The sequence below is a fragment of the Pygocentrus nattereri genome, chromosome 25 (assembly GCF_015220715.1).
Source record: "Pygocentrus nattereri isolate fPygNat1 chromosome 25, fPygNat1.pri, whole genome shotgun sequence".
NCBI lineage: Eukaryota > Metazoa > Chordata > Actinopteri > Characiformes > Serrasalmidae > Pygocentrus > Pygocentrus nattereri.
Window position 1 is genome coordinate 381602 of NC_051235.1, and position 20410 is coordinate 402011.

The 20410-nt window shown below is 47.9% G+C and overlaps 1 protein-coding gene across 2 annotated transcripts in view; it reads left to right on the forward strand.

The window, feature by feature from the left end:
* Positions 1–805: 805 nt before the first annotated feature.
* ttbk1a (tau tubulin kinase 1a) overlaps positions 806–20410 on the forward strand; it is a 70842-nt gene continuing 51237 nt past the window's right edge. Inside the window, exons 1-4 of one of the 2 annotated variants that reach the window (XM_037534252.1) lie at positions 806–1022; positions 13925–14077; positions 15061–15208; positions 18870–18943. In XM_037534252.1, coding sequence (XP_037390149.1) covers positions 14009–14077; positions 15061–15208; positions 18870–18943 — 291 coding nt within the window. In that variant the 5' untranslated portion in view covers positions 806–1022; positions 13925–14008. Of the gene's footprint in view, positions 1023–1767; positions 2248–13924; positions 14078–15060; positions 15209–18869; positions 18944–20410 lie in introns of those variants that run through there. The other variant, XM_037534253.1, reaches the window with a different exon arrangement.

Consider the following 20410-nt stretch of genomic DNA (forward strand, 5'->3'; position numbering starts at 1 on the left):
TTTGGTTCTGTATAGCAGCAAAAAGGGTTCTTCTGTTATTACTACCTTGACATCATAACACCAGAACCCTTTTTGGTGCTTTATAGAACCATATACAGCGCACTCTCCATCAATCTGAAGAGCCATTTCACCATACACAGAACCCTTTCATCATGCAAGTGGTTCTGTATAGAGCTCATGGTTTCCCTTGACTAGAGAACCCTTGGAGAACCATCTTTATAAAGAGTGTAGAGGAGCAGCTTTCCTCAAAAAAGAAACACAATTTTCCAGTTTTTGGAGCTTTTTTTAGTGGAACACATGCATCTAATGTGAGCTCTGGTGTGTAGAACCGCAGCCGGTTCTGGGTTTTACTGGGTCGTGTATATGAGCAAACATAGAACCAGCTCAACGCCGCTGCACAGGTGGGTTTTTGGTGAATTTCACTAAATATTTTAAGAAATTTGCCAAAACTATAAGCATGAAGTCATTATTTACCTTCTAAGGGTGACAGAAAGGCTTCACTGCCCACTGGACTGGACCCGGCGGAGCGTCAGTACTGCCCGTTAGTTCTACAGCCGGGAGCGCGGTGCTGGGTTCCCTCCCTATCCGACGCCCCTGGCGCTCGTTTCCCTGAACGAGCACTGAGGGCTGATGGAGAAGGAAGACCAGCAGAGACGCAGCGGCTCTTAGACGCGCTGCGGGGATTAAAGAGGGACACATTTGTTCGACATGCAGTGTGAACGAATGAACGAATGAACGAGTGAATAAATCTAAAGAATCAACCTTGTGGCTCCGAGTCTTTAATGAAGAGGCTTGCGCTGCGCTCGGTGTCCAGCAGAGGGCGCCGAGCTCAGTGCGGAGTGGGCGGCAGTGGGCGATGCTGGTGGTGCTGATGCTGGGAGAGGAGCATCATCCCTCAGCATGGAGGAGAACCTCGTAATCTGAGGAGAAACAGAAGATGGTAGAGCAGCGCGCGGTGGATGGAGATGAGATTATGATGGTGATGAAGATGAGGATTGCGGCGCGCGCCTGCTGATGAGCAGGTGAGGGGGGTGGGGGGGGTCTGTGGTTCTGCTTTTTCTGCAGGCCCCGGATCCTGTTCGCCAGCTTCTCCTTCTAATTTTCCGTTCCACCTTAAGTGCCACAGGCGCCTGAGTGAAACTGCCGCACCGTTTAAGGTGGAACGGAGAATTCGAACCAGACGCTGGCGAACAGGGCGCCAGCTCGTGCCTCGTGAAGCGCGCGGTGAGTCGAGGTTCTGTGGTTCTGTGTGGTGTGACTGAGCTAGAACGAGAGGGAACCGCTCTAATGAGGCGACGTCTCTCCGAACCGGCGCGCGCGGCGTTTCCTGGCTGTGGAATATTGAGAAGGTTTATTGTCGCATTTGTGAACTCGGTGAACACGTGACGTATGCTGGGATTTGTAGTTCCAGCAGGGGGCGCCGTCACGGCACGTTTCCCCTTTACAGGAGCGGTTTAATCCGGCTTCAGAAGCTGAGGGCTTTGTTTCGCTTATAGCAGCAGATCCCTTTAAAAAGGCCCGAAAGAACCAAATCCACTATCTAGAACCCGTTCGCGTCTCACAGCGCGCGGAAACGGCGGCGAACGCCGGTAAATAAGCAGAAAACATGACGTAAGAGGGGAAAGGAGGAACGCGTGTGGTATTTCGGGCTGAGTGAGGTGTGTGGTGGCGGGCGCCCCCAGCTGGCCGGCGCCCCCTGCTGGCCGGCTCGGGCTCTGCTCCTGCTCCTGCTCTGCGGGCTGCAGTGCGGGACAGAAGCGGCGCGGGGCATTCTGGGACATCACACAGCTCCGATGGGGGGAAATGCCTGAAGCCTCTGCAGTTTAAACTGGATGTGCGTTGGGATTAAACCGCAGGGTAACGGCGGAGTCCGCTGGACTCGACTGTGTCCTTGATTATGGGGTATTAGTGCGCGAGCAAGACTAGAATATATACATTAGGAATATGTGCGTTAGGAAGGAATATGAATATTAGGAATATTTGCATTAGGAATAGGTGTCTGTATATGTATACTTGGAATATATGCAATAGGAATATATTCAAAAGGAATATTTGTATTATGAAGGAATGTGTGCGTTGGGAAGGGATTGTAACTCTGTGTGCTGAGCTGTGTAGATGGTGCTGAGTGAGAGGGTGGGCTGTAGTCAGTGTGGTGGTCCGTTAGGAGTGATCGATCGTGTCTCCAGGCTGTGGAGGTCTCTGCCGGACTCACACTGAGAAGCTCAGCCCTGAGGAGATGGACACCAGGTGGGTACAGGATCATTACAGTGCAGACCCTGAAACAGCGGACAGTGATGAGGAGAAGAGTGTCCCCCGTGTCAGGGTTCAGTTCTGATTGAAGGAGAAGTCCATAAACTTTTAAATTCCCCCAGAATCCAGAGTGTGCGGTGTAATCAGAGGTTCAGAGGGTTTGGCGTGAAACGGTTCAGACATCTTTACAGTGGTGGTGATGGGAACCAGGCGTCGCCATGACTACAACACAGATATAGACACTTTATTTACCATCCAGAACCACCAGAGAACCTACACGAGTCTTCTGAGCTTATATGGAATGTTGATGATGGAAAACAGTGGAAAATCTGGAATAATGAGTTTTCTTTGGGGACTATTTTGCCTCACAGCGCCCTGCATGTCTCCCTCCACCATGAATGGAGTTGAAGTTCTCTAAACTCTCATAAAACAGCGTCTCAGTCATCAGGCAGTGAATTCAGAACCAGCTCATGTAGGAACTTTCTGTAGGAGCTTTTAGAGGGACGTCTGGTTCCCATCACCACCACTGTGAGGAGCTTTTAGAGGGACGTCTGGTTCCCATCACCACCACTGTGAGGAGCTTTTAGAGCGGGACGTCTGGTTCCCATCACCACCACTGTGAGGAGCTTTTAGAGGGACGTCTGGTTCCCATCACCACCACTGTGAGGAGCTCCGACTCGGTCAGTTTATCTAGAACCAAATGCTTCTCACCAAACCGATCTGACCCGCCCCGTTTACATCTGAACTGGTTAATTATGCAGAGATTTTGTTTTAAAAGGTGTGATTGCCCTTTAATGCGCGTTCAGAGCCTGAAGTGCTTCATAGGAATTGTGTGTAAATTTGAGAGCCGTAAAGCTCAGATGCGCGTTTCTGCGGGGCGCTGTGGTCAGAGGTGTGTACGGTCAGCGTAGTGCGGTCAGTGAATGTGTTTGTGTGGCCTGTTTGTAGCATCAAGCGTTTTCATCACTGTGTCTGTTTTGCTGTGTCTGCACTGTTTCCTGTGTTTAGTTTACACTGACGACGCTCCTGACGGTGACCTCATTTCTGTTGTTGTTGTTGTTGTTGTTGTTGTTGTTGTTATTTTTTAATGTCCTGCTGCACGAGCTTTTTGTGCTGCACCTCTGCTTCCCTGCGCTGCTGCATGTGCGTGCGCTGGTCACCTTTACGGCCTGAGTGTGTGAGTTTGTGTGTGAGTGACGTAACAGTGTCCGATTTTAGACCTTCGCAGGATTTAGACTGACCTCAGACTGTTTACCGACTATAAATCAGGGGTCCTAAACTTCTCCAAGAGGGCGGGGGGCAGAGTTTGGATACATACTATTTAATAAACCCATGAATAAATCCAGGTCAACACGGTTAACATTAAAATGATGGGACTCTCATTGTGGAAGCAGTGGCGTTCCTGCTGAGCGTCATGTGAGATGTTTTGCCTTCTGGGTGGATTAGTTTGATCATTTCATTCTTAATTAGCTGACCGTGTCTCCCACTGAGTGGTGGGTGAATCCGCGGGGCCGGTTTGACTGACCGTCGCTCGCTGCAGCTAGATTACGGTCAGTGTTCTGCGTTCGAGCGGCGCCTCCGATAAACTCTGCAGCCATGAGTCTGAGGACGACCGTGACCTGCGGTGTGGAGCCGCCTCACTGGGCCGGGAGTTTCAGACCCCTGCTTTATAGTTTAATGTTTCAGATTAACTAATGGACAGTAAGTCTGAGCTGAATGAAGGAGGTGTAAGTCTGAGCTGAATGAAGGAGGTGTAAGTCTGAGCTGAATGAAGGAGGTGTAAGTCTGAGCTGAATGAAGGAGGTGTAAATCTGAGCTGAATGAAGGAGGTGTAAGTGTGTGCTGAATGAAGGAGGTGTAAGTGTACTGAATGAAGGAGGTGTAAGTCTGTGCTGAATGTGAAGGAGGTGTAAGTGTACTGAATGAAGGAGGTGTAAGTCTGTGCTGAATGAAGGAGGTGTAAGTCTGTGCTGAATGAAGGAGGTGTAAGTGTACTGAATGAAGGAGGTGTAAGTCTGTGCTGAACGAAGGAGGTGTAAGTGTACTGAATGAAGGAGGTGTAAGTCTGTGCTGAATGTGAAGGAGGTGTAAGTCTGTGCTGAATGTAGGAGGTGTAAGTCTGTGGTGAATGAAGGAGGTGTAAGTCTGAGCTGAATGTGAAGGAGGTGTAAGTCTGTGCTGAATGTGAAGGAGGTGTAAGTCTGTGGTGAATGAAGGAGGTGTAAGTCTGAGCTGAATGAAGGAGGTGTAAGTCTGTGCTGAATGAAGGAGGTGTATGTCTGTGCTGAATGAAGGAGGTGTAAGTCTGTGCTGAATGAAGGAGGTGTAAGTCTGTGCTGAACAAAGGAGGTGTAAGTCTGTGCTGAATGTGAAGGAGGTGTAAGTCTGTGCTGAATGTGAAGGAGGTGTAAGTCTGTGCTGAATGTGAAGGAGGTGTAAGTCTGTGGTGAACGAAGGAGGTGTAAGTCTGTGCTGAACGAAGGAGGTGTAAGTCTGTGCTGAATGAAGGAGGTGTAAGTCTGTGCTGAACGAAGGAGGTGTAAGTCTGTGCTGAATGTGAAGCAGGTGTAAGTCTGTGCTGAATGTGAAGCAGGTGTAAGTCTGTGCTGAATGAAGGAGGTGTAAGTCTGTGCTGAATGAAGGAGGTGTAAGTCTGTGCTGAATGTGAAGGAGGTGTAAGTCTGTGGTGAATGAAGAAGGTGTAAGTCTGTGCTGAATGAAGGAGGTGTAAGTCTGTGCTGAATGAAGGAGGTGTAAGTGTACTGAATGTAGGAGGTGTAAGTGTACTGAATGTAGGAGGTGTAAGTGTGTGCTGAATGTGAAGGAGGTGTAAGTGTGTGCTGAATGTGAAGGAGGTGTAAGTCTGTGCTGAACGAAGGAGGTGTGTGTGCTGAATGTGAAGGTGTTAGTGTACTGAATGAAGGAGGTGTAAGTCTGCTGAATGTGACGGAGGTGTAAGTATACTGAATGAAGGAGGTGTGTGTGCTGAATGTGAAGGAGGTGTAAGTACTGAATGAAGGAGGTGTAAGTGTACTGAATGAAGGAGGTGTAAGTCTGTGCTGATTGAAGGAGGTGTAAGTGTACTGAATGAAGGAGGTGTAAGTCTGTGCTGAACAAAGGAGGTGTAAGTCTGTGCTGAATGTGAAGGAGGTGTAAGTCTGTGCTGAATGAAGGAGGTGTGTGTGCTGAATGTGAAGGAGGTGTAAGTGTACTGAATGAAGGAGGTGTAAGTCTGCTGAATGTGACGGAGGTGTAAGTATACTGAATGAAGGAGGTGTGTGTGCTGAATGTGAAGGAGGTGTAAGTGTACTGAATGAAGGAGGTGTAAGTGTACTGAATGAAGGAGGTGTAAGTCTGTGCTGAATGAAGGAGGTGTAAGTCTGTGCTGAATGAAGGAGGTGTAAGTCTGTGCTGAATGAAGGTGTAAGTCTGTGCTGAATGTGAAGGAGGTGTAAGTCTGTGCTGAATGTGAAGGAGGTGTAAGTCTGTGGTGAATGAAGGAGGTGTAAGTCTGAGCTGAACGAAGGAGGTGTAAGTCTGCGCTGAACGAAGGAGGTGTAAGTCTGCGCTGAACGAAGGAGGTGTAAGTCTGCGCTGAACGAAGGAGGTGTAAGTCTGTGCTGAATGTGAAGGAGGTGTAAGTCTGTGGTGAATGAAGGAGGTGTAAGTCTGAGCTGAACGAAGGAGGTGTAAGTCTGTGCTGAATGTGAAGCAGGTGTAAGTCTGTGCTGAATGAAGGAGGTGTAAGTCTGAGCTGAATGAAGGAGGTGTAAGTCTGTGCTGAATGAAGGAGGTGTAAGTCTGTGCTGAATGTGAAGGAGGTGTAAGTCTGTGGTGAATGAAGGAGGTGTAAGTCTGCTGAATGTGAAGCAGGTGTAAGTCTGTGCTGAATGAAGAAGGTGTAAGTCTGTGCTGAATGAAGGAGGTGTAAGTCTGCTGAATGTGAAGCAGGTGTAAGTCTGTGCTGAATGAAGGAGGTGTAAGTCTGCTGAATGTGAAGCAGGTGTAAGTCTGTGCTGAATGAAGGAGGTGTAAGTGTACTGAATGTAGGAGGTGTAAGTGTACTGAATGTAGGAGGTGTAAGTGTGTGCTGAATGTGAAGGAGGTGTAAGTGTGTGCTGAATGTGAAGGAGGTGTAAGTGTGTGCTGAATGTGAAGGAGGTGTAAGTGTGTGCTGAATGTGAAGGAGGTGTAAGTGTGTGCTGAATGTGAAGGAGGTGTAAGCCTGTGCTGAATGAAGGAGGTGTGTGTGCTGAATGTGAAGGAGGTGTAAGTGTACTGAATGAAGGAGGTGTAAGTCTGCTGAATGTGAAGGAGGTGTAAGTATACTGAATGAAGGAGGTGTGTGTGCTGAATGTGAAGGAGGTGTAAGTGTACTGAATGAAGGAGGTGTAAGTGTACTGAATGAAGGAGTTGTAAGTCTGTGCTGATTGAAGGAGGTGTAAGTGTACTGAATGAAGGAGGTGTAAGTCTGTGCTGAATGAAGGAGGTGTAAGTCTGTGCTGAACGAAGGAGGTGTAAATCTGTGCTGAACAAAGGAGGTGTAAGTCTGTGCTGAATGTGAAGGAGGTGTAAGTCTGTGCTGAATGTGAAGGAGGTGTAAGTCTGTGCTGAATGTGAAGGAGGTGTAAGTCTGTGGTGAATGAAGGAGGTGTAAGTCTGCTGAATGTGAAGCAGGTGTAAGTCTGTGCTGAATGAAGAAGGTGTAAGTCTGTGCTGAATGAAGGAGGTGTAAGTCTGCTGAATGTGAAGCAGGTGTAAGTCTGTGCTGAATGAAGGAGGTGTAAGTCTGCTGAATGTGAAGCAGGTGTAAGTCTGTGCTGAATGAAGGAGGTGTAAGTGTACTGAATGTAGGAGGTGTAAGTGTACTGAATGTAGGAGGTGTAAGTGTGTGCTGAATGTGAAGGAGGTGTAAGTGTGTGCTGAATGTGAAGGAGGTGTGTGTGCTGAATGTGAAGGAGGTGTAAGTGTGTGCTGAATGTGAAGGAGGTGTAAGTCTGTGCTGAATGAAGGAGGTGTGTGTGCTGAATGTGAAGGAGGTGTAAGTGTACTGAATGAAGGAGGTGTAAGTCTGCTGAATGTGAAGGAGGTGTAAGTATACTGAATGAAGGAGGTGTGTGTGCTGAATGTGAAGGAGGTGTAAGTGTACTGAATGAAGGAGGTGTAAGTGTACTGAATGAAGGAGGTGTAAGTCTGTGCTGATTGAAGGAGGTGTAAGTGTACTGAATGAAGGAGGTGTAAGTCTGTGCTGAACGAAGGAGGTGTAAGTCTGTGCTGAACAAAGGAGGTGTAAGTCTGTGCTGAATGTGAAGGAGGTGTAAGTCTGTGCTGAATGTGAAGGAGGTGTAAGTCTGTGCAGAATGTGAAGGAGGTGTAAGTCTGTGGTGAATGAAGGAGGTGTAAGTCTGAGCTGAACGAAGGAGGTGTAAGTCTGTGCTGAACGAAGGAGGTGTAAGTCTGTGCTGAATGAAGGAGGTGTAAGTCTGTGCTGAATGAAGGTGTAAGTCTGTGCTGAATGTGAAGGAGGTGTAAGTCTGTGCTGAATGTGAAGGAGGTGTAAGTCTGTGGTGAATGAAAGAGGTGTAAGTCTGAGCTGAACGAAGGAGGTGTAAGTCTGTGCTGAACGAAGGAGGTGTAAGTCTGTGCTGAACGAAGGAGGTGTAAGTCTGTGCTGAATGTGAAGGAGGTGTAAGTCTGTGGTGAATGAAGGAGGTGTAAGTCTGAGCTGAACGAAGGAGGTGTAAGTCTGTGCTGAATGTGAAGCAGGTGTAAGTCTGTGCTGAATGAAGGAGGTGTAAGTCTGTGCTGAATGAAGGAGGTGTAAGTCTGTGCTGAATGTGAAGGAGGTGTAAGTCTGCTGAATGTGAAGGAGGTGTAAGTGTACTGAATGAAGGAGGTGTAAGTCTGCTGAATGTGAAGGTGTAAGTGTACTGAATGAAGGAGGTGTAAGTCTGCTGAATGTGAAGGAGGTGTAAGTGTACTGAATGAAGGAGGTGTAAGTCTGTGCTGAATGAAGGAGGTGTAAGTCTGCTGAATGTGAAGGAGGTGTAAGTGTACTGAATGAAGGAGGTGTAAGTCTGCTGAGTGTGAAGGAGGTGTACGTCTGTGCTGAATGTGAAGGAGGTGTAAGTCTGCTGAGTGTGATGGAGGTGTAAATCTGTGCTGAATATGAAGGAGGTGTAAGTCTGCTGAATGAAGGAGGTGTAAGTCTGCTGAATGAAGGAGGTGTAAGTCTGCTGAATGTGAAGGAGGTGTAAGTGTACTGAATGAAGGAGGTGTAAGTGTGCTGAATGTGAAGGAGGTGTAAGTCTGTGCTGAATGAAGGAGGTGTAAGTGTACTGAATGTGTAGGAGGTGTAAGTCTGTGCTGAATGAAGGAGGTGTAAGTCTGCTGAATGTGTAGGAGGTGTAAGTCTGCTGAATGTGAAGGAGGTGTAAGTCTGCTGAATATGAAGGAGGTGTAAGTGTACTGAATGTGTAGGAGGTGTAAGTCTGTGCTGAATGAAGGAGGTGTAAGTCTGCTGAATATGAAGGAGGTGTAAGTCTGCTGAATGTGTAGGAGGTGTAAGTCTGCTGAATGTGAAGGAGGTGTAAGTGTACTGAATGAAGGAGGTGTAAGTCTGCTGAATATGAAGGAGGTGTAAGTCTGCTGAATATGAAGGAGGTGTAATGAATGTCCTCTCTTGTTCTGTTTTGGCTTGTAGGCCGTCTGAGGAGCTCTCTCGCCCACTAATTTGGTGATATTTGAGACATAAGGTTAATGAATATGGTGAGAGCTCATTAGCGACTGCACCTTTCACTCTTATAACGTTTGAGCACTATGGCTGCTGCAGCTTCCCTCTCCTGGTAGGACTTACTGGATGATTTCCGCTGTATTGATCCAGGAAACCCGAATGACCCCCTCCACCCCACCGACCACCCCAACCCCCGCATCCACCGCGTGCTTGCAGCTAATTGCAAGATGGTTAGCCTGTTAGCTTCTATACGCTGTATAGTAATAGAGCATACGGGAGGATTGTGTGGGGATACAGTGGGATGAAATGGGAATGTGATCCGGTGGATGTGGGGTGATGTTTGGAGTAATATGGAAATATGGGGGGTGAACAGGAAATATGGGAATACGTTTGGGGTATGTGGAGTACATTCAGATGTGCAGTCTGTTGAGGGGTATGTGGGGTATGGTGAGGGTACGTGGAGTATGTGGGGGGTATATAGAGTATGTTGTGGTGTATGTGGAGTATGTTGGGGGTATGTGAGTTATATAAGCAGTATGTTGAGGGGTAGGTGGGGTATGTTGGGGGTACGTGGAGTATGTGGGGGGGTATATGGAGGGGTAAGTGGAGTATGATGAGTCTGAGTTACTTAAACAGTATATTGTTGAGTATGGTGAGGGGTATGTGGAGTATGGTGAGGGGTATGCAGAGTATGTTGAGAGATAAATTGAGGGGTATGTTGTGCTGTATGTGGGGTATGTTGGGGGGTATGTAGCGTATGTTGAGGGGTACGTGGGATACATTAGGGGGTATGGGGAGTATGTTGTGGTGTATGTGGGGTACGTTGAGGGGTATGTTGGGGGTCTGGGGAGTGTGTAAGTGTACTCATGCATGAGGGGTATGGGGGGTATGTTGGGGGTATGTAGAGTACGTTGAGGGGTATGTTGGGTGTCTGGGGAGTGTGTTGAGGGGTATGGAGGGTATGTTGGGGGTATGTAGAGTACGTTGAGGGGTATGTTGGGGGTCTGGGGAGTGTGTTGAGGGGTATGGGGGGTATGTTGGGGGTATGTAGAGTACGTTGAGGGGTATGTTGGGGGTCTGGGGAGTGTGTTGAGGGGTATGGGGGGTATGTTGGGGGTATGTAGAGTACGTTGAGGGGTATGTTGGGGGTCTGGGGAGTGTGTTGAGGGGTATGGGGGGTGTGTGTGAGTTATATAATCAGCATACTGTGGAGTGTGTGGGGTGATTGCATCTGTCCTGTTTCTCTGCTGCTAGACGTCCTTCCTTTGCTATGGTAACCGTATCCTGCCGGACCCTCAGAGTGAGGGCAGATAAAATTAGCCGAGCGGCGCTGAAGCGGCTCTTTCAGCAGGATTAACAGGAGGGTGGATTACAGCAGGGAGGGAGGCTCATGTTTCCACACGCTAACAGCACAGCCCTTCCACTCCTCTGCCTAGGCCTGAACTGTGGAGAGATGAGAGGAAATGAAAAGTGTAGCTTCCTGTTTGTTACTCTGGCAGGAGCCTCTGCACTTTGAGCTTTGAACAGTCGCTTCTTCAGCACAGCTCAGTAACAGGGAGCTTGTCTGAGTCTCCACACCTGTTGATAGAAGTTCAAGATTAAGACGCGACAGCTGGAGAGTTGATTTCAGAGTAATGAAGGTTGTAAATTTGAGGAAATTGTCTCAGAAAAAGAGGGACTGTGGAACATGAAGGCCATATTACATCTCCAGGATGGATCTCACCACACGTCATACTAGATAAAACACTCTTATCTCAGAGTCTGTTCTCTCCACAATCAGGCCATGACGTTAGTGCAGGAAGAAAAGTGACGGCCAGCAGCCGCCTGGACGTAACCGCGCTGCGTTTGGGGTCATCATGTAGGGGAGCTGGAGGAATCTGATTTTTAAAGCCTAAATCGATGATGAGCCTTGTGGGATAATTACTGCACAGTGTTGCCACCTCGTGTGGGTGTGAATCAGGTGAAGATTGTAGCTTCACTGCAGATTCACCAGTCCAGCTGTGAGGTCTCTGCGCTAATACGGAGTCTTCAGCTATTGTAGCACACGAGTTCGCGACAGCGTGCAGTCGCTCCCTGCGCCTGGGCTTCAGCGTCACTCTCTGGTTCCAGAGCGCATCGGTGCTTCATTCCCCGTAGACGACTGTAAGCGCTGCGATGGAGCCTGTCGGGCTCCGCTGGGCTGGCATGTGTTGACTAGCGCTGATGCTAAGCTAATTTTTCTCTGCATGCCGTCTCTGAGACGCTGGCACTGCATGCGGCGGAGCATGGGTTTGGGTTCTGCTTTGTTGTTTGAATGAATGTGAGAACGTTCTGAGAAGGAGCTGTGTAGAGTGTGTAGGTGTGTCTTTGAGTTCCTAGCGGAGGACCGGTGAGTGTTCAGGGCTCACGAAGGTAAGAAAGGTCCAGAGCAAACGCACCTTCTTCACTGACACTGACGTCCTTTAAAAACGACGCCAATGCAGGAAATTTCACCTCCGCCTTTAACCCATCCATGCAGTGAAACACCACACACACAAGTGAAGACACACACTTGCCCGGGGAGCAGTTGGGGGTTTGGTGTCTTGCTCAAGGGCACTTCAGTCACGTACTGTCGCCTCTGGGGATCGAACCAACAACCTTCCAATTGCAAGGCTGGTTCCCTGACTTCCAGCCCACGACTGCCCCCCCCCAGAAGGGCAAAGCCTCGAACCCCGGTCATCCGTGTGACAGCTGGAGAATACTGTCCACTATACTAACGAGGATGATGCTAGAACTCGAGGTTTCCTGATTATTAATAAGAACTAGTTGATTACTTGAGTATTTCGTTAGTATCTTGCTGTTCGGAATCGACAGAGATACATGGACTGTTTTTTTATGAGCTGTTTTTTATCAGTCTGACAACCAAACAAACCATCCATCCATCCATTTTCTAAGCCGCTTCTCCGTCAGGGTCGCGGGGGGTGCTGGAGCCTATCCCAGCAGTCATCAGGCAGAAGGCAGGATACACCCTGGACAGGTCGCCAGTACCAAACAAACCTTTGTTCATTAAGCTAAATGCTGGTTATTAACCAGTAACTAGTCTCCTCACCCATGACCACAATGAACCTTCATCACTGGATTTATAATAATTACGACATCCCGTCTTTAAAAGTTATTAAAAGATCAAAGCTATGAGAGTATAAGTGTTTATTAGCTAGCAATCGATATTTGCTTGCATGTTTGTCAACATGTGCATCACTTTGTTTCCTGTGGGTGTGTTTTTGTTGCAGCACCCTTTCAACATTGTTGACAAACCGGTTTGCATTTCAGTCAAACAGCCTCTTCCTGTTAAAGTAGGCAGTTGTTAGCCTAGCTTAGTTCCTCGCTAACAGCATGATGTACGTAGGAGTGGCTATAACATTAGTAAGGGTTAGTAAGGGTGTTATAAATCCCAGTACTCCTGTTCTATTATAGTTAACACTTAGTCTACTTTTTGTCGTTATTTGGACATTTTTTATTGTTAGGATGCTTCTCCTGTCGCCTTGTCTCAAATGTTCTTCAGGACTTACAACCTACCAACTAAACCTTCTGTACACCGGGTTCCATGATATTGAAGCGGGTCGTGAAGTAAGGAGGCTCAAGTTAGTGGAGAATCCCGCGGAGGGAAAACTTTAATTCAACGAGACAAAAACGAAACTCACAACTCGCTTCCAAAACAACAACTCAACTAAAACCAACTAGTGCCCCCCCCCCCGAGTCTCTTAAATGGCTAGACCCCATTGAGTTGCGGATTCGCTCCAGTCGCGAGTAGTAGCCCCTACAATATTACATTTATTCCTAATTTTAAGCTATGTAACTAATTAATATTCTGCGAATGTTGTTCTTGTTGACCTCATGCTGTGATCAGCACAAACGAACTGTGATTGTCTTCTGAATGCTGTAACTGAAACGTAATTTCATGGAGCGGAATTCTTTCAAACCATCGTAAAATTCCCATTACATCCTCCTAATTCGTTTACTGCTATTTAATGGTCCAAAATAGAGCGTCCACTCACATTATGAGATCATGCCGTGATAGCTGGGTTTGTGTAGTTCCTCCACACTAATGAAGTAAGTTTGTACTAAAGCTGCTTCTGTTTTTACGATTATACTAAAAAGCTCACAGCGCCAACTAGTGGATATATCAGATGACCACTCTGTTCACCCTCAGCAGAAACACTCTCAAACCTCCATAAACCCAGTTCATTTCATTTTGGAATCATCTCTGTGCCGACGTGGCTTCGTCATCATCCTCTTCACTCTGTTCCCTTGTTGGCCGCTGTTTGTTCCTCCAGAAGGATTTGGGTCAGGGAGTATTTGGGCCAGTTAATAGCAGGACTACATTCACGCTCTCAGCGCAGCTAACGGCTCGCAGAGCAACACTGAGGGCCTGGAGTGATAACTGGCTCTTGGATATCTGCGTCGGGTGATGCAGTCTGTATTTATAGCGTTATTACATGAATATGGATATGAAGTGATTATGTCACGGTTACTCGGTGCAGAGCAGGTGTTCTAGCGTAGCATCATGAGTTAAAGCATCGTGATAAAGGCACAAAATGTTTGTCAAACCGATATTTTTCAGCTCACAGGATCTGTTTACTGCTGAAACTCACCCAAACCCACCCAAATCTGTAAATTCTGTAGCACCCTGGAAAGTAAAGGTGACAAAAAGTGTTCCACGCCATGGAAGAACCACTTCTGGTTCCTGAAAGGACCTTGCAGGGTGTTGTTCTTTAAATAACCCTTTTTGTAAATTAGATTTGTGAGTGAAGAACCTTTCTACAGTTTGAAGAACGTCAAGTGTAAAGGGTCATAGAACCTGACATCTGACTCAAGAACCATGTAGGAACCTTTATTTTTGAGGACGTGTACAGTTGAGCGTGTCCGTGTTAACGTGTGGTTCTCTGTGTGTGTGTCTGTTGCCGTGTGGCCGGTTCTCCGCAGATAAATGGGTCGTTTAAGCTGGGCGCAGCCCGCGTGCTGTCGGGTTGGCAGTGTCTAGCGCCAGCGCTGCAGGACAACGGCAACATGAACGGCAGCTCGGAGCAGCAGGACATCCTGCCCCCAAACTGCATGGTGAAGGACCGCTGGAAAGTGGTGAGTCCAGCTTTTTCGACTTTTTTCACAGCTTGCAGTTTTCGAAGTTCATAGGAGAACCGTGGGACCGACTGCGCGCGTGGTTTTCATACAGTGTTCAATCAAACACATTGTTTCCCCCATTAGAAAAGAATGCTGAGAAAATCTGTCACACTGACCCTCATAGACATTACATCCCCACTCCTACCAGCACATACTGAAGACAAGCATATTAACAACCACCTGGGATACCATAGCAACGCCCAATACCATAGCAGTGCCCTTAGCAGTCTCCTCCTGGGATGGGGAGCAAAGCCCTAGCAAAACCTTAGCAGCATCTTGAAAACCACATGGGATAACATAGCAACAACTTAGTAACCACCTGGCATACCGTAGGAACACCTTAGCAACCAACTGGGATACCATAGCTACGCCTTCCCATTTGCAGGTAATTGTTTAAGTACTAGATTCCGTGGAAAGGGCAGGTTAGAGGGAGCTGCAGTGCTGTGAGCGTCCAGCGCTCGGCTCAGAGGAGGTGAAGACCTCCGTGAGAGAGTGCGGTCGGGAGCCGTGGGATGCAGTGGGCCGGCGGTGCTGAGCGGTAGATTACGTAAGAGATGATTTCATGGCTCGTTTGGTCGTGATCTCCGAGAGCCGCCTGTCAGGAAGCATCACAGACAGGAAGAGCTCCACTCAGCCGACACACTGGTGTGAGTGAGTGTGAAAGTGTGTCAGTGTGTGTGAGCGTGTGAGAGCATGTGAGTGTGTGTGTGTGAGTGTGTCAGTCAGTGAGTGTGAGTGTGTCAGTGAGTGTGAGTTAGTGAATGCTCAGGAGTGCAGTTAGCTTCATGCTACGTTAGCCTCGTCATCAGCTGATCACTGATTGGCTGACTGGGTGTGAGTGATCGTACTGGAGTACTTTGTAGAATAAAAGTCCCTCCTCGTCAGACACACCCACGCTGTAGACTCCGAGCGACTGACCGTTTTCTCCGTGTGCCGTCCAGCTGAAGAAGATCGGCGGTGGGGGCTTCGGGGAGATTTACGAGGCGCTGGACCTGCTGACCCGGGAGAACGTGGCGCTGAAGGTGGAGTCGGCCCAGCAGCCCAAACAGGTGCTGAAGATGGAGGTGGCCGTGCTGAAGAAGCTGCAGGGTAGGAGATCCATCAGCACCTCTACACCTCCATAGCTCCACAGCTCCACACCTCCACACCTCCATAGCTCTACAGCTCCACACCTCTACAGCTCTACACGTCCACACCTCCACAGCTCTACACCTCCACAGCTCCACAGCTCTACACCTCCACAGCTCCACACCTCTACACCTCCACAGCTCCACACCTCTACACCTCTACACCTCCACACCTTGACACCTTCACAGCTCCACACCTCCTCAGCTCCACAACTCTACACCTCTACACCTCCATACCTCCACACCTCCATAGCTCCACAGCTCCACACCTCTACAGCTCCACACCTCCACAGCTCTACACCTCCACAGCTCTACACCTCCACAGCTCTACACCTCCACACCTCTACACCTCTACAGCTCCACACCTTCACAGCTCCACACCTCTACAGCTCCACACCTCCACACCTCTACACCTCCTGACCTCCACACCTCCACAGCTCCACACCTCCACAGCTCCACACCTCTACAGCTCCACACCTCTACACCTCCACACCTTGACACCACCTCAGCTCCACACCTTCACAGCTCCACACCTCCTCAGCTCCACAACTCTACACCTCTACAGCTCCACACCTCCACACCTCTACACCTCCACAGCTCCACACCTCTACAGCTCCACACCTTCACAGCTCCACACCTCCACAGCTCCACACCTCCACACCTCTACACCTCCTGAGCTCCACACCTCCACACCTCTACACCTCTACACCTCCACAGCTCCACACCTCTACACCTCCACACCTCCACAGCTCCACACCTCTACAGCTCCACACCTCTACACCTCCACACCTTGACACCTCCTCAGCTCCACACCTTCACAGCTCCACACCTCCTCAGCTCCACAACTCTACACCTCCACAGCTCCACACCTCTACACCTCCACAGCTCCACACCTCTACACCTCCACACCTCTACAGCTCCACACCTCTACAGCTCCACACCTTCACAGCTCCACACCTCTACAGCTCCACACCTCCACACCTCTACACCTCCTGAGCTCCACAACTCCACACCTCTACACATCTACACCTCTACAGCTCCACACCTCTACACCTCTACACCTCCACACCTTGACACCTCCTCAGCTCCACACCTTCACAACTCTACACCTCTACAGCTCCACAACTCTACACCTCTACAGCTCCACACCTCTACAGCTCCACACCTCGACAGCTCCAAACCTTCACAGCTCTGCAGCTCCACACCTCTACACCTCCACACCTCCACACCTCTACACCTCCACACCTTGACACCTCCTCAGCTCCACACCTTCACAACTCTACACCTCTACAGCTCCACAACTCTACACCTCTACAGCTCCACACCTCTACAGCTCCACACCTCGACAGCTCCAAACCTTCACAGCTCTGCAGCTCCACACCTCTACACCTCCACACCTCCACACCTCCACACCTCCACACCTCTACACCTCCACAGCTCCACACCTCCACGGCTCCATACCGCCACACCTCCACACCTTCACAGCCCAACACCTCCACACCTCTGCACATTCACTATCAATCTGAAGAATGATTTCATGATGCAAAGAACCCTTTAACCATGCACAGTGTGTTTATGGTTCTGTATAGAACCATTTTCTTTACCAAAGACCCCATGTAGAACCATCTTTATTAAGAGTGTCCAAATATTTCCAAAATACGTGAACAGGTCACAGTGCAGGACGCTCTCCAGGTCATCCTGCCACACTAACAGATATACAGTGTATTAGTGTAATACACACTGACAGACATGAACAGAACCACATTTAACACTCAAATATAACCTAAACTCTCAGTCGCTTCGCTTTCAGTGCTCAGTGACGGCATTTTAAATCTTTATCATTTTAAATCTTTATCATTTTAAATCTTTATCATTTTAAATCTTTATCATTTTAAATCTTTATCATTGTTTATATGTATTAGAGGTGCTTATAATAGACAGTGACATTGTTCATCAAGGAATAAATTATCATACATTATTACAGACTTTAATTACAGTTTATAAGCAAGTTTACAAAACATTGTTGCCACCTTACAAAGAGTTATTTATTACTATTAATACATATATTACACAGGCTTCATAGGAAGTGTCCTAGAATAAAGGTTTAAAAGATCGTTTCCTTTGCTCTCATACGCTCACCATCTAAAACAGCAGCTATAATAAATATTAATAATAATAATATTTACGGAACACCTTTCACAACCACATTTACTTTAAAAACATTGTTTTGTCATGTATAATAATAATAATAATAATAATAATACAGTGGAATGGAGTTCTCTAAACTCTCATAAAACAGCGTCTCAGTCATCAGGCAGTGAATTCAGAACCAGTTCATGTAGGAACTTTCTGTAGGAGCTTTTAGAGGGACGTCTGGTTCCCATCACCACCACTGTGAGCAGCTCTGACTCGGTAAACTTAGTTTATCTAGAACAGAGAACCACTCAGAACGATTATGCAAGAATTCTGGGAAATCTGTTGGGGTTTCCCTTTAAAGTCACGGCTGAGACACGTGGAGCTCAGATCGGCAGCACGTTCTGCGTGAGGCGGCAGTAATGAGGCAGACGTGACTGCGGTCATGTGATGGAGACACAGTGTGCTGTCATGCAGCTCACGGTCATCAGAGGGAGAACACACTCCGGCCTGACCGCTGTGTGTCTGTGAGGACGTTCAGCTGCTCTCACCACCAAAAATAACCCCAAACCGCAGCTTTTATCAGAAAACGGGAAGGAGGCCAAAGCTGAAGCTCTTCTGTGTGGTTGTGAGATTAATGTGCACGTTGTTAACCGTTTTAACCACACCTGCGTTCTGATAGGCAGAGGACAGAGGACCCCTGTCAGCCTGCGAATGGCAAAGTTAAGGTGGCGGTTAAGCGGAGTGTTAGACCAAAGTCCACTAATCATGGCTCATTTTCCAGTTCACCGATTTTTCCTCCCTTCCTTCTTTAGTAGCACTTTGTAAATTAGATTAGTAAACTGTTTTAATCCAGCGCCGCTTTAGCAACGGCACTTTCTATAGAGTCATTTTAATCCAGGCCTCTTGACTTTCTTCTAACGGTTGTTTGTAAAATTTGTGTACGTTTAGTTTCTAGAATAAAAGTCCCTGTGCATTTAAAATCTGCTTGAGGAGATTAAAACTAGTGAGAGCTTGTATGCAGTGGTGGCCAGTGGGGCGCTGACCTTATCAAGCTGCTCTCTGGGTTGGTAGAGACGAACATGACGACCGATGAATAATTAGTTTTAATGACAGTTTTAATGGGGTTCGAGCCCCACGGCAGTCATGGGCTGGAGGTCAGGGAACTGGCCCTGTGACCGGAAGGTCGCCGGTTTGATCCCCAGGGCCGACAGTCCTTGAGCAAGACACCTCACCCCCAACTGCTCCCCTGGTGCTGTGGATAGGGCTGCCCACCGCTCTGGGCAAGTGTGCTCACTGCCCCCTAGTGTGTGTGTTCACTAGTGTGTGTGTGGTGTGTCACTTCACGGACGGGTTAAAAGCGGAGCTGGAATTTCCCCATTTGTGGGATCAAAAAAGTATCACTTAACTTAATAATCGTCGTTAAGGAATCTGTGTGGACGTGTAATCAGTGCTGTGTGGTTTACGTGTCCATTCTGTCTGTTTTCCAGGTAAAAACCACGTGTGTAAGTTTATCGGCTGTGGAAGAAACGATAAGTTCAACTACGTCGTCATGCAGCTTCAGGTAAACACGCTTCATCTTCATAACACTGCACGTGTTCCGCCCCACAGACAACAGTGGCTCTACCTGTGATACCAAATCAGAGCCTTGATGCTCGAAAGGAAGATACGGTCACCGGTGTCCACTTAGCCGTCCAGACTCCTGTCATATGTGATTTTAACACCTCCCCTCTTCTGAAAGTTGAGCTACGATTGGTCATTCCGGATTTAAGGGAAGGGTTAGTGAAAGGTGCACTACAATAGGTTCGATATATTTAAGGAAATTTTGTGAAAAAATGATTTAATTGCAGAAAATTGTGTATATAGTGAAATATATGGAGGATAAAGTGAAATGTTTTACTGTAAATTGTAGTGCAAAAGCAAAAAGCAAAATTTATTTATACGGCGCTTTTTACAACAGGTGTTGTCACAAAGCAGCTTTACAGAACAATCAGTATTACAGAGAGAAGAGAAAAGAAGAAAGAAAATCCGGGTCCGAGCCCCCATGAGCGTCGCCAGCGGCGACGGTGGCAAGGAAAAACTCCCTAAAAGAGGAAGAAACCTTGAGAGGAACCAAGACTCAGAAGGGGAACCCATCCTCCTCTGGTCGACACCGGACAGCAAACATTATTAGTATGAAGTTTTATAGTAAAGTGGGAAAAGAAAGAGAGAGATCTGAGGGTGAGGACTGCACAGCGCTGTACAGCAAGAAGCTCAGTGGTGGTCAAGCCGGTCCAGAAGGCTGGTGAGCAGCGGCACCAATCAAGGCAGAAGAGGCAACAGCATCAGACGCACAGGATGGGCAGCTGATCAGCTCGGCAGAGAAAGGAGAAGAAAAAAAAAACAGAGTCAGTTCTGTAAAGAGTGGCTGACCACAGATTACAGTAAAACAGAGCAGCAGAGACTCCAGCAGGTCTAGACCTGACAGGGAAGACTAGTCACCAAATGCTTGACTGTACAAATAAGTTTTTAGCCTAGACGTAAAGACTGAGGCTGAGTCTGAGTCCCGAACATTGGCAGGAAGATTATTCCAGAGCTGGGGGGCTCTGTATGAGAAGCTCTCCCCCCTGATGGAGCTTTATTAGTTCGAGGTACCAGCAGTGAGCAGCACCTTGTGATCTAAATAGGCGTGATGGTTCATAGTGGGAGAGAAGGTCACTCAGGTACTGAGGGGCGAGTCCGTTTAGACCTTTATAGGTCAGTAATAGGATTTTATAATCAGTGTGAAGTTTAACTGGTAACCAGTGCAGGGCTGATAAAACTGGGCTGACCTGGTCAAACTTCCTAGTTCTTGTGAGACTCTGGCTGCAGCGTTCTGGACCAGCTGAAGCTTGTTGAGGCTTTTGCTGGGACGTCCAGACAGCAGGACATTACAATAATCTAGCCTTGAAGTGATAAAAGCATGAACTAGCTTTTCTGCTTCCTGTAGAGATCACGCATTTCTTAATTTAGCGATATTGCGGAGATGCAGGACGGCTGTTCTAGTGATATT